Source organism: Macrosteles quadrilineatus, unplaced genomic scaffold (genome assembly GCF_028750875.1).
Source record: "Macrosteles quadrilineatus isolate MER2022 unplaced genomic scaffold, UCM_ALF_1.0 Scaffold_22__1_contigs__length_1958994, whole genome shotgun sequence".
Classification (NCBI taxonomy): Eukaryota; Metazoa; Arthropoda; class Insecta; order Hemiptera; family Cicadellidae; genus Macrosteles; species Macrosteles quadrilineatus.
Window position 1 is genome coordinate 302,194 of NW_026542615.1, and position 14,513 is coordinate 316,706.

Consider the following 14,513-nt stretch of genomic DNA (forward strand, 5'->3'; position numbering starts at 1 on the left):
TAATATTTCATATATCCATGAATAAATTATTTTACAGTGACTTATTCCCTGTAAAATAGTATTATTACAGCATTTCACAAATATCAGAGCAGACTATAAGTCCAGAACATAAACATAAACAAATTGCGTAACTGAAAGAATCCTATACTAATGAAATTAACGTATGGTTTAACCGTTCCATTTAATTAATGTTAAATAATGTTTACATTCAGGCGAGTATCATCATTTTTACATGTTTATGATCCATACCCTTTCTGTTCTATCTGTGTAGTTTATAATATGTTTGAACCAGCTGTGTGGAAATGTGAAATCAAAATTAATCCATTCGACAGTCTACTTGTTTACATTTAAACTTTGTGATATTGTACTTTGTTACCATGGAGACCATTTAAATCCCTCGCCTCAGAATTTTGAAAGCCCGCGGAGCAGAGCCCTACGTCAATATAGAAGGGGGATTAGTTCTATATGTATCCTCGGAGCGGTAGTTTTTTTTTTTGTCCAATTTGAGCCCAATCGGTTCGGTAGTTTTAGAGTTTAGCTTATACAAATACACAGACCCACAGACATAGACAGACACCACCTCTTCTTTATAATAGCATAGATAGAGTATATAGATAGATATAGATAGATCGATAGTTAAAATAGAGGAATTCGTCTCGCATTACAAATGCACGTTGTGAACTTTAATAAATTACATCAAATAATTAATTGTAACTACTAATAGCTGATTTGGGTTTTCTATTTTTTTACTGTAGACGCGTTTATTTTTTATCTTTTTAGTCAAGTTGTAAATAAATAATGCAAGGTGCTTGATTACGGTTTGTTATTGTACAGTTAACCATGACGCACTTCGGTAAAACCTTTCGTTCAAGTCTCCTTTGCCAAACGACATAACTCATTGAATCCTTGGATAACTGAATACTATAGCTTTCTTTAATAATGGTGTAATTGAAATATTGTTAGAGCCTTTAAAGCATACATTCCTTATCAGCTTTATCACTTTAATCTGCTAGCTTAGTCGAGATAAGAGAAGATAGGTCGAAATTATCGTAAGTATATCCGTTAAGTGTCGATTGTAAATTAACGATCTTGGAAGAACAAAATTTGAGGCTTTCAAAAATGTATTTTGCTTATCAACTATTTAGCATCATGACCTGTCTTGGAAGTTATTGTGTAACCACTCAATAACTTTAAACCTCATGAGGCAATGAAATTAAATTGATTTAGTTATTTTAATTACTGTAATATGTCTTGGTTATTCTGCGAGGTATAGCAGCACTGCCTTTTTGGTGATAGTGTTATTTTAATTTTATAAGTGTGCAATTAAATTAGAAAATTACTTAGTAGTTACAAAATGAATATTCTATACAAGAATAATCTTTAACCGTTGGTTTGAAATGTAAAAAAAATTAATAAAGGAATTTACAGAATTGAAAAATCATGCTGCCTTCCTTAGTATCTTCCTGTAGGCCTTTGAACCCTTTAAACCTCATTCCCTTAATTTCACCCCTTCACCAACCCCCAAAATTACCAAACCCATAATTATTCATTACCCTATTAAAATATTTCAAAAAGTGCTATGTGTTGCTGAACAGCATAACAGAAGAAAATTCAAAACGTATACCGTACTAATAAACCACCTCAAAATTCTTAAGTTATTCGACAAATTAACTAAATACGATTTCCTTACTAACCCATAAATTCATCCCCTAAACAATCTCAAACTACCCCCAACATTCGTAACCCTTCTACAATTCCCCCAAGTGCTGCGGGTTGCTCCGGCGGAGAAAGTTGTATCGCGGGGTAGGGACGCCGGCGCTGGTGGGTCTATATAAGTGACAGGACCCCTTGGATCAGTACTCTCCTAGTCCGTGGGTCCTGGACGCACAACATGGGAGGAAGACGTCGCCTCGTGGTCAGTGAAGTGTTGTGATAGTGTAGCCAGTGGATATGTGGATAAGTGCTAGATTAAGTGGAGCCAGTTTGAAGTGTTTCGTCGTTTAGTCTGCGGCAGATTTGTTTGAAAATCGCGAATTATTTGTTCATGAACACGATTTTTTTTATTTTTTTAAGGAGTTGTAACAATTTGTGTTTTTTTGATTTGACAGGTTTAAGGAATTTTGTTTAGTAAATTCAAAGTAAAAAATATTTTTTGCTTACGCTGTCAACTCAAGTAAAATTTTGTACTTGGTAATTTTAAAAATATACCCTCAATGATTCCAAATGAGGTAAAACTTGGATTTTGTTTTTATCGTAAAAATGCCAATCGTGTTCAAAAACATTATCCATCGTTGAATTTTTAAGACTCTACAACACAATACTGAAAATTGTGAAATTATATTTTTACCCGCGCTTTTTTAATTGGACCATTATTAATTAAACACAAACGAAATTGAAAAGTTTTTTAGGAACATGCTTATACTTACAAAAGTTTCATTTAAACGGTCGAAATACTTGTCGAAACACTTCAAATGACTTTATTTAGTGGAACTAATTAGTTATGGAGTTCTATCTTACGACTTGCTAAGTATAATATGACCGTGGTTTCATACAGAAAATAAACTAGTCAGAAGGGACGAATCGTATTTTAGGTGGTGGTACATTAAATAACTTTTAGTTTGGTAGTTCACGTGGTTATATTATGAGAATTTCAGTAATTGAATTCGTTCTTCCAACATAAAAGTAAAAAGAGAACGTCAATTTTTAAGAGATAGTTTATATAGGTAGATGATTGTTTAATCCTAAAATATAATTCAGCAAATCCATTAACGACTAAAATGATCAAACGTCTCACATTGTTTGAAATGTTTTTGATTGATTGTTTATTAAATCTTAGTGTATTTTTTAGTTAAATAAAAATTTCATTTTAAATCGAGCTTATAATTCTGTTATACGTCATTTAAATACAGTACAAACAATCGGCATTTTAATAAACTACAATTAAATCAATAAGTCGAATTTGGAATGCTTTTCATATATGTATTGATATTTTAAAATGACCGTTCTGAAATAAATCTAAACATTGTCCGTAATAACAAATAATTACATTGCGTTATATGTTGATCATCTCTTGCTCATGGTTACGTGTTAGTGTTAAAATTTAACTATGATTAATTTAAGAGTTGTGTCTTAAAAACTGTTCGGAAAGGGAATAACATTAAATATACGTTTTGATACGTACATTAGAGGGTTAAACTGAAACAAAGACATTGACGTGTTTTTTTTTTTTTACATTTTTTAAATATAAATTCTTATGATAAATGTTTTTGTATATGATAATATAAATTTAAATGTGGTAAACAGTAACCATTTAACTGTTTTACTATATAAAGGATTCATTCTGTAGTATTTTAGTTAACTAATCAAAGTACTATTTTAGTTTTTTGTAACTTTTAAATTATTTGATCAATTACAGTAACTTAAAAATTTAAATCAGTAACATTATTGATCCAATGACTTGGGTTACCTCTTCACTTATTTATTGCAAATGGTTTTATATTGATAAGTCAGTCATAAAGAGGTAACATTATAAAGTAAACCTAAAGACAATCTCTAATAATATTTAATGTTTTAATGAAATTTTGCAATATGGATTTTAAATTACATTGTTGTTATATTTGTATTTATATAACTGACCGAATTGTTTAGATGAATAAGAAATACTATTGCATATACAACTAAATAATAGTACATTTTATGTCTTCATTCATTCTATGAATATATTAAATTACAAAAAAAAAAAACAATAACATAAATTAGTTAAGTAGGCTACTTATATCGCCAGCACGAGAGGTTCAAGTTGAAATCAATGCAGTTTGCTTAAAAACTAGTTCAACACAGAGGGTTTAAAAATAATTAAAACTTTTTCTAGGCTATGAATGACTGAGCAATATCTTTCCTAAGTTTTTTTTTAAATCGGGGTTATGATTTCCACCATAACTATTACTAACTACTGAGAAGGCTGTGAGTGTTACAACTGTCAGGAATTTATCAATGGTACTATAGTTGTAATCGACAGAATAATCAATTGCAGAGTTATTAGTGTCTCTTGGAGCTTAGAATGTTCAAGTTTCAATTATGTAGGATTTATGACTGTGGGAGTTAGATAATTTAAATAATGTAAAAACACAAATGGAATGTTCAGAATGGTAAAATGGGAGTTGTGATTCAAAAAGTGATTTCTGTCAGAAATAAAACTATCCAAATTTTTTAATGTCAGAGTTGTATTGTTGGAGTTATAACTGTTTAAGTTGTTTCTGTGTACGGTTGTCAGATCAATGAACAGGGGTAAAATTGTCATAATAAGTATCGGAGTTTTCTAATATCGAAGTTATAGCTGTCGGAAGTACAACAGCCGAAGTGATAACTGAATTATGATCAGAGTAAGAGTTGTAGATGTCGTAGTTATAGATGTCGGAGCTATGCACAGTCGTGAGCGAGGTGAGGTAACCACCGGTTACGTATCGGAGGAATCCCACATGATACAATTACCAGTCCCGGGCAAGGACGCAGCTTTCCTTTACCTGCTTGACCACTTTCATCGCGTTCCCGCCAAACTGGCTCTTCTCGCCCCTTGGCGGGTAAACACTTCCGCCACTGCCCACTCCCCCGCCCCACGCTCGGTCACTTCCGCGTATCTGCATACAGGGCGTAACCTTTCACTGAGTTATTCAAAACAGATGTGTCAATAGCTTTAAAACTTTGAATTAAATAATGCTAACTTAATATTTCGTACAATTACTAAAAAAACGTGTGAGGATTACTAGAATTTAAAGCGTTTTTAGTTGAAAATGTGGGATATTTTTTAAGGGGTTGGCGGCCTTTTCAACCTTCACTTGACTTTTTAGCTCTCAAGCGTGTGCGCGGATCTTATTCAGCGAAGTAGTGAGCTTTTACAGTACAGGAGTGAACTGTGCTGATAACATTTAACTGTGTGCACTAAGATAAGAAAGACATCGCTGTCATGGATTCGTTATTCCATCTTGTTACGGACTCGCCTTTTATTTGGTGCGTTTGAACATGTTTGGCAGGATGCGCTTTTTGTTTTTGTCTTTGGTTTTGGGGGTTAGAGGTTCCAGGCTGGATTCAAATTTGATTTTCAACTATAATATAGCTTTTAAGGAATATATTGCAATCATAAATAAAAAAATAATGGTTTATCTTGTTAATGGTGACTAAACGTTTAAATTATACAACTTGACGGTAACATTAACAATTAACGTCACCCTCATTGGAAATAACTTGTATATACATTTTTATTGACAACTAATGAAAAATTAACAAACAAAGTTTACATGAAACAAAATGCTCTCTAAGTATTCTCTTGTCACCGACTCACTTATATACAGATAAACTGTTCTCAATTTACTAAATTTTAAGGAAAGACTTATATTCGTTCTGGCTTCGAATTCCGACTCTTATCACGGCTTTCAAATGTAAAGTGTCAAATTTCAATTTAAATCTATTGGCACCCAGTACGAGTATTATACATTTATGTACTTTTACCACCCCAATAAGGTATTTTGTTAATCGGTATCACTACACTTTTTAATTAACGCTGACTAGAACCATGACTCTACATTACAAAAGCCTGCAAATTTTAATGTTGTATAAAAATTCTCAATGGAAAAACTCATTTTCATTACATTCATAATTCCACTTACCTATTTCGAATTACCGCTAATAACCCATTCGCTTACACTACAACAAAACGTCAAGGTTGACGACTCATAAAATTACGAACAATGCGTTATCTCGTGTTATCGCTGCAGGTTGGGTAAAAAGTTGTAACTCCAACCTCTTGTTCCCGCACACCTATGACGTAACAAGACAGTCGCACAAATGATGTCACCCGTTGTTTAATAATTCCCTAGACAAGGTCGTACTTTCTCGGGCCGCGGATGAATACCAATTTGTCCAGATCCTTTGGCCTCTGGGACCGGAAGCGTTGGGACGAACTACTTTCACTCGCGGAACTCTGAATTCGTAAATGAATTTCATCACATGGCGGCCAACAATGCCAAACAATACAATAAATGAGAAAGTGCCCGTCAGATTGTCTATGTCTCTCTCTGCTACTTGTCATCTCGCCATCTTGCCCCTTGATTTGAGCTCTCTATGTTGAACGTTGAAGTAGGTAGCCAGGACGAGCTTTGCAAATTAGTTTATCGGCATTGTTTCTTTACAATATAAACTTATATTTTTATTAGAACATCCGAATATTACGAAACTCGAATTCAATGCTACAAACGTGTTTTTAACAGGTTGGCGATGCGATTGTGTTAAAGGTTGGGCATGGATGATCTTCGATTCATAAAACAGCTATCAATTCATTCACGGTTTGTGATTGGTTTTCTATTTAAAAACAACTCGATCTACTAAAGGGCTTATATTTATATCCTGAGTAGAATCTGTCTTGCCTTAAATATTTTTCCAAATGTCCCGATACAACTCCTTATTTATATAAAAAGTAATTTTCATTTCCTGGTAGATGTCTTTAAAGTTTGGCACCAGGAGCAACAGCCTTGATTTATTTTATTTTGTGTATTTCTACACCAGTGGCTTTTTTTACGTTTTGAAAGGGAATGTTTGGTTCTTTTGGTAACAGTTGAAACCCTTACAATTTATAATCAGAAATGTAAAATCATCTCATACAGTATACATTTTCAAATAAAATGACGTAGGCCTTGTAGGTAATATCATAGACAAAAATCCCAGTCCTCATGTATCACGCGTGACTCATCATTTTGAGGTAAATGTTTTTTTATACGTGTAACTGAAAAGCCCACCCTAGATCATGATATTTCAGCGGATGATGTTGATTAGCATATCTATATGTCGTCTTCAGCCTAGCTCACTCAGCTTTGTTTGTTTTCTTATCTGATATTTTGCATTACAGGTGGCGCTCGTGCTAGTGCTGCACGTTGGCCTCGCGGTCAGCAAAGCTCTTCCAGACGTGTCAGAACAGCTGACGCCGCCGCAAGAAACAGCGGCCGCGCCTCTGTACGGTGATTATCAACAGCCACAACAGCAGCAACAACAGTAAGTGTCAACAACTTGTCAAAAAATCTAGTGGCTACTGGTGTTAGCGCATTACAGTTGATTACTGTCTCAAGTGAAGTAGGACAAATAGATAGATTTAAATGTTAGAATGAAAACCAATTAATTGGGCTCGAGTTTAAAATCATTATGCTATACCAAAGACAGTATGGCCAAAACTTAGTGTATCGGTGATAAAAAGTAATCTTTCTTCTAATTTTCACCTCTTCTTCTTAAGTTGTAAATAATTTTAAGTTAACAGATCTCGCAGGATACCACGAACTCGTTTAAACTGGTGCACAAATAATCGGAAAGCGAATAAAGTTGAGTGCTACTCAAGAAGTGAATTTCTGTTTGAAATTGTATCAATAATTAGTTATCTAGTTACAATATATTAAGAACCAAGTATTCATTTCGCCAGGTAAAAAGGTAGTTAATTTTTAGTAGCTGTAGTGTAAATTATAATGACATATACTACTTAACGCAAAAGTTAACTGGTTCTTGTGATTGTAGGGCCGCAGTCCCAGAGTTGCAAAGGAGGTATGACCCTCATGAGGAGGAACACCACCATCATCATGAGGAGCATCATAAGGGCTACTGGAAAAAGAAGCTGATCTGGAAGCCAGACTGGGTCAAGATCTGGAAACCAGCCAAGAAACAGATCTGGAAGCAAGGCTGGAAGAAAATCTGGAAACCCATCTGGGTGCCAACGAAGAAAGCTGCGTGGAAGGAGTACCAAGTTCCCGAATGGAAGAAGTACTGGAAACCAATCTGGGTACAGATCAAGGTCCCGGTTTGGAAGGAATATCAAGTTCCCGACTGGAAGAAAATCTGGAAACCAATCTGGGTAGAGATCAAGGTCCCCGCATGGAAAGAAATCCAGGTACCCGACTGGAAGAAGGTTTACAAGCCAGTCTGGAAACACATCGAGGTCCCCGCATGGAAAGAGATCCAAGTGCCCGATTGGAAGAAGATCGTCGTACCTAAGCTTATCAAGGTCGGTATCCCCGGTGAAAAGCACTTAGGAAAGGACGAACACGGATGGGAATACACCAGCCACGATCTTTGGAAGAAGAAGGTAATTTGGGAAACCCACTGGAAGAAGATTTGGAGAACCGAGAAGAAACAGATCTGGGTGCCATCAAAGAAACTAGTCTGGAAAGAAGAATGGAAACAGATCTGGAGAACCGAGAAGAAACAGATCTGGGTGCCCTCGAAGAAGCTCGAATGGAAGGCTGAATGGAAGCAAATTTGGAAGCCCGCTAAGAAACTGATCTGGGTGCCCGACAAGAAACTCGAATGGAAGGAAGAGTGGAAACAGATCTGGAGAACCGAAAAGAAGCAAATTTGGATCCCTGACAAGAAACTGGAGTGGAAGGAAGACTGGAAAGAAATCCAAGTTCCTGCGTGGAAAACTATCTGGGTACCTGCGTGGAAGAAGGTATGGAAGCCAGTATGGATCAGCGAATGGATCATCATCCAAGAGGAGCACCATCCACACCACGAGGAGCACGGATGGGACCGCAAGGACAGTGGAGTTGCTGAGTCCAAGCTGATCGGAGTTGGAGTTGCGCTGAACCAACAGACGCAGCAGCTGCAGCAACGACAGCTTCAGCAACAACAGCTTCAGCAACAACCGTTGCTTCAACAACAGCCGCTGCCTCAGCAACGACAAATCCCCGTGTCATTTCCCCAGCAGTAGCACCCCCGACTGATCCCCCGGGTGCCACCCTACCTCGCGTTGCCAAACCCTGTCCCTTCCTTCTCAAAACTCCACAAGTACAAACCAAACGTGTCTGTATAGTATTAAACGTCTGAGCGATTTTACGTTCAGACACTGTATATATAAAGTGTTGTTATATATTATGTGTTGTTAGTTAATTTTTATTCGTTACTCTGTTGTAAATACGAAATAAACTTTTTGTTACTAAACAGAACTTGTTGTTTACGTACGAAACCTTGTCTAATATATTACTGTATTACATATAAACTTTAGGTATGTAGCTGAAATGTTGACAGGAACTAACAGTTCCATTGTAATTTCACTTCAAATTTTATCTTAAATCAATTGTAAGGTCAATGAAGAATTCTTATTGCATTGCAAATCTAGACCAATCACACGAAAGCGAAGGTGAACGAATGGCCTCGAAACATAAATTCACACTCACTGTCTCGGTTCCTCTTTAAATACGTGTTATGTGCATTCCAATCGCTTTCTTATTATTACTATTATCGTTGGATTTTGGATAGTGAACCAATAATACTCTAGAAAACAATAGCTCTGTCAATAGCCAAATGTATTACATTTGAGCTGCCTTTATTATTACTCAACCGAAAAAGATGCAAAGTCCTATAATGGTTTCAAAATATTCTCGATGCGCTAGAAAAACTATAAGGTGAAAAGTTGATTGTGAAAGTTCATTTAAAGAAATGTATATGTTATAAGCAATAACCATACGGTATAAAGGTAAAATAGGTATATTTCAACGATATATCTCATACGTAAGTTATTAATAATCTAATTAGGTGTAAGGCCGTCTTTTCATCACACAAAACCTAAATAACAAATCAAGCCAAATCTTGGGTAAAGAAATCTACTAGACTATTCTCGTTTTGATATCGATCGACTAGATCTGAGCATATAAAATTCTTTGTCCATAGCCATTTTATAAGTAGTATCTATTATATTGTCTGTGGTAGTATTAACAAGCAGAACGTAGACATAGTAGTTTGTCTATATAGCCAAGTTAAATCGATACAGTTTAAATCCTACACAGGAAGAATGAAAGGCTAGGCCTAAATATCATATAATCAAATTGCTAAATACTAAATTGTTAAATAATGAAAACAGACTATCTATCTATAATATTAAAACGTGATAGGTTTTTTTTTATTTCACGATTCTGAATCAACCACTTGGCGGATTTTCATGAGTTTTGTGTTGGAAGAAAGATAATTTCGAAAACTAGGGAATGTCGAAGCCATAATTTTAGTTTAGGGTTTAATTTTTTTAGAAAATAAGTTTAATATTTTAAAAAGTCTAGCAGCCGACGCTAAACATTCTACACTAGCTTTTGGTATAAAACCATTTGCTTTAACGTATCAGCTGTAAACATTAAGCGTTCACAAATTCAGCATTTGGATAATAATGACATTGCTTAGGGTTGACTTATTTATACTATGTGTAACGTTATACTCATTGATAGGTTCATTTATTTGGTAAGAGGATGGCAGACTATTTAAATATACATGGTAAAATGCTAGATGTTCTAATTTGCTTTTTAGAGCAGTCTTAAAAATTTTGAGTTTGTTTTAGTGCAATATAATTTTGTTTTAACTAACAGCTGATTGAATGTAAAAATATTTTATAGAACTATCAGGTTAGTTTATTATCCTGTGATTTTGCCATTGATTTAAATAGGAAATGAGTATGGTTCTACAACCACTGATGTATACAAATTGAGGCTCTGCCCCCGAGTCTTCAAAGGAAAGGTTATGAAAATTATTTTTCTGTTTGACTTTTTGAGAAAAGAATAGGGAAATAACAACGTTTACATGTTTTAATTCATCTTGGCAGTTTTTTGTTTACAATAAATGTTTAACCGTTTAAACTATGCTTGGATTAGATATGGAAATATTGACATAACTTCAGTTTTAGTTCACTAGGTAATCAATTGCCGTACGTAGGACGGGCCAACAGCTCGTAAATATTTATAGTATAATGTAGTTAAAGATAGTTAACAAAAACTACAAACAAAACAAAAATTTACTCCATCAAGTTTATTTTGGGGCCACAAAAAGCTTTGAATAGAGGCCCCGCATTGTTAGCACTGCTACTGTTTGGAATGATTTTATACAGTAATCGTTATCCAAACTATTTATTTAAATGGTATTTTAATTAATTTTTAATTACTTTAGTACAAAAATAGAACGAAACATTTAGTGCTACTGCTTTTTTTTGTTAGTCCATGGTGGTAAATGCCAAACATAGAAATTTACCATAAAATTAGAGGACGTTTAGCCAACATGAACGCACTCAAGAGGTGTCGGACTAAGCGCCCCCAAAAAGCTTCCGAAACAAGAGGACGAGATATTAACTGGCAGTATTAAACTTTAATCAATAATTATTATTTAACAGTGATATAATTTATAGACGTTTGCCTTTTCATAACAGACGTTTAATTTTCATTAATGTAAAAACACATGTAATGTAGCAGACATGGAACTGCATAGTTATTTTATTTTGTAATCTCATGAATCTCGTGGCCAGGTCCAAATTCACCAACATTTTTGGGGTCGTTTCTAATGTATAAATTCACCAACTTTCTACCTTTAGCAGGTACGATATTTCTCATGGCGGGCGGGGAAGGAATTCCCTCCGAATAGTTTGCCATCGCCTGCTCCGTCTCGTCTCGGCGAGAGTGTACTGTAACCTAACCTAACCTAACTTAACCTAACCTAACCTAACCAAACCTAACCTAACCTAACCTAAAGCTGCCTGAAACAATCACAGCTTAAACAGTACTATTAGGGCTAAGCAGTACACTCTCGCTGAGACGAGACGGAGCAGGCGAGGGCAAACTATTCGGAATTCCTTCCCCGCCCGCCGGGAGAAATATCGTACCTGCTCCAGGTAGAAAGTTGGTGAATTTGGACATTAGAAACGACCCCAAAAATGTTGGTTAATTTGGACGTAGCCAATCTCGTTGTCTTTTCTTGAAAACATGGACGAAACATTGGAAGCAGTTTTATCGTTTTATTCATTCATTTCAGTTTTGTTGCAGTCGTAATTATTTCTCTAGTTTTTAGCGTTCTGTTTACAAATTAAATGCAGACTACTCTTTTAATCGCTCCTTCGACTTTTGAATGCAGCACAAAGAGAGAAACGAGCGACAGTCTGCATAGTAACGTTTTGCAGTTACCGAGTGTTGTTCTAGCTAGTCATTTAAAAATTAATATATATCTCTTTTGTCACGTTTTACAGTAAATCATTGCTTTTGTTATTCCGATAGTAAAACTAATAACTGTTTTAATTAGTAAAAACTGCTTTCTTGGTGAGTTTGCATATTTTAAAGAATACAACCCAATACTGATCCTCCCTGAATACATGCAAATTGTTCAACGAATAAAAATGGCTTAACGAGGCTATTTATTTTATGGTAATTTATTTTCCACGCAATTTTAACCTGAACAATGTAGAAGTTGCTTCTAGCTGTTGCTGCTTTAGACAATGCGTCAGCAATATAGTGCAATACGGTTGACGGTTGAACAGTGATATTTTCGACTAATAGTTCATTCACGCCAAATTGAGCTCAGCGTTCCTATGTTGGTGTGAGCAGACAATAGTTTGACACATCTAGTGGTAAAATAAGGGAGTATGTTTTATCTACACATCTGCAGCTGAATTGTAGTGGAAGTGGACACTAGCATGGGGCGAATCCCTAATTATTTCAGAAGTGTGACAGAGATTCCTTTTCCAATCTTGAGGCAACAGTAAACAGTTACATTCTGTTACATCTCTTCTACGTTTCACTCCTTCATATAGATATCTTTCTAATAGTTAGAACATATATGTTGATTAATAATCTTCTCTATGTTTGCACACGATCAAAATGCTACTAAGTTAATCAAAGTATCTATCATTTTGCAGGTTAAAGCACATTATGCCAACTAGCTGGTCTAGGTGTAGAGAGGGACTTGCATCGGCGATTATATCGGGATAAATCCACAAAAATCCATATATTTCTATATATTTATAAATGTAAATTTAAATTCATTATTTCTTTAACACAATAGTTTCCTCTGGAGCTTTTTAAAAAATTGTACATTGCACATTTAAAAAAGTTAAACAGCAGATTTAAACATGTCGCATGTTTAAATCTGCTCTTTCATTTTGAAACAATTAATTGTTTATTCTCCAGATTGTCTTTCCTGGCTGAAAAAGAAGCAAGTCCCATACACTGTATTGATGTATGTTTTGACTCCCTTCAAATAAATTTTTACTGGACAACCAAGTACCGTATGACTTCCAATGTTAAGAGAACAGTTTACTACATAGTTTGTATTGTCAAGTTAAAAATTCCAATGATTCCCTACAATCACTTAATATTTTTTTGTTAGATGTACCATTTTAAGTTTGGTCAATCCATATCAAGTGATCCAGTAAAAAATAATTTGGTTGCTTGACCATTTTTAATATTTTTTATTTTTTTATTTGTTCCCTCATGTTTTGGAAGCTCAAAAATGGTTTTATTTTATTTCTTTCCCTTCCCATTTATTTGTAGCGGCCATTTTTGTCTTGCAGCTTATTTTAATTTTTGTTTATTATTTTTGAGTATGCAGACGTTAACGTAAACAAACATATATTTTTACCTACTTATGTTACAAAAATGCAACCAAATGCACTTTGTTCAACATGTTCCCATCTTTAATTTTGATTATGATCATAATCAGCCTAATTTTTACCCATATGGGTGAAAAAAAACACGAGCAACGAAAACAAAAAATTTCACTTTTGAATATGAAGCCTATTTTTCCCATGAAGGATTTGTAAATCATTGTTAATATTTTTTTATACAATTACATATACTAGTGTACTCTATGTAGCTAGAGTTATTACACTGATATATGTGTCCTTTAATTTTGGCATTTTTTTTTATGAAAAGAAATTTTTCAATTTTCACCAATTTTGGAGTTTAATATCTCTGATGGGACATGGGATAAAAATTTGATTTTTTAACAGGATGTTCTTCTGTATAAGAGGAAACTACAGTAAAAGTTTCATCATTGGTATTTTACCGTGGTAAAAGTTATGAATTTTTCCAAACGGTAAGAAACCACTTAGTGTTTAATGTAGTGGCGACTTGTCCACTGGTTAATGACTGGCCTTTATTGCTTCAAAGGGAGTTAGGATAAGCCCATATCTAGACGCTCTAATATTTTTATCACAACACCTCTAGTCCATCTTAATAAATGTATGTTTTGTATTTCACCTACCTTAAAAATCATTTTTAAATTAAACCGCTCAATTTCAGGTCAAAACCTAGGTATACATTTAATAATAATTTTCTCAAACTTGTTCGGAACATAGCATGATGTTCACACACCCACAAATGAAACATATTCAACAAAATATACAGGACATCTGTAAATCGCTAAGGGATTAAGTGATATTTGGTCAATGGTGTATCGTTGTATACATAGCATAGATGGCATTAGTCTAACTGAACTGAGGTACTTTTTGTATATGTTTACCTTACAACTAAACACTAAACGATTAAGTTGGGTGAGCAATATATTTTTAGAATGAACAAACAGAGAAGTTGAACTAAATAAGTATACTGTGATAGCCTTGATGTTAACTGTGTAGTGTGTAGGCATATTCTCAATCAATATGGTAATGGAAAATAGCACAGTAATATTATATCCCCCAAAAAGTTTGACTAAGTTAGGCAAAAGATGAAGTACAGTAATGG

At 34.5% G+C, this 14,513-nt stretch overlaps 1 protein-coding gene across 1 annotated transcript; it reads left to right on the top strand.

Moving 5' to 3' along the window:
- Positions 1 to 1,875: 1,875 nt before the first annotated feature.
- Positions 1,876 to 8,975, top strand: LOC129005489 (uncharacterized). The gene is made up of 3 exons (XM_054434391.1): positions 1,876 to 1,915; positions 6,899 to 7,041; positions 7,552 to 8,975. Exons 1-3 carry the CDS (start codon positions 1,892 to 1,894, stop codon positions 8,738 to 8,740), a joined length of 1,356 nt encoding a protein of 451 aa, XP_054290366.1. The 5' UTR covers positions 1,876 to 1,891; the 3' UTR covers positions 8,741 to 8,975.
- Positions 8,976 to 14,513: the final 5,538 nt, after the last annotated feature.

Bases quoted from the DNA above. Each gene is read 5' to 3' on its own strand.
- LOC129005489 (XM_054434391.1), top strand. From the start codon at position 1,892: ATGGGAGGAAGACGTCGCCTCGTG. The intron at 1,916-6,898 runs GTCAGTGAAGTG...TTTGCATTACAG, and splicing joins GAGGAAGACGTCGCCTCGTG to GTGGCGCTCGTGCTAGTGCT. The intron at 7,042-7,551 runs GTAAGTGTCAAC...TTGTGATTGTAG, and splicing joins CCACAACAGCAGCAACAACA to GGCCGCAGTCCCAGAGTTGC.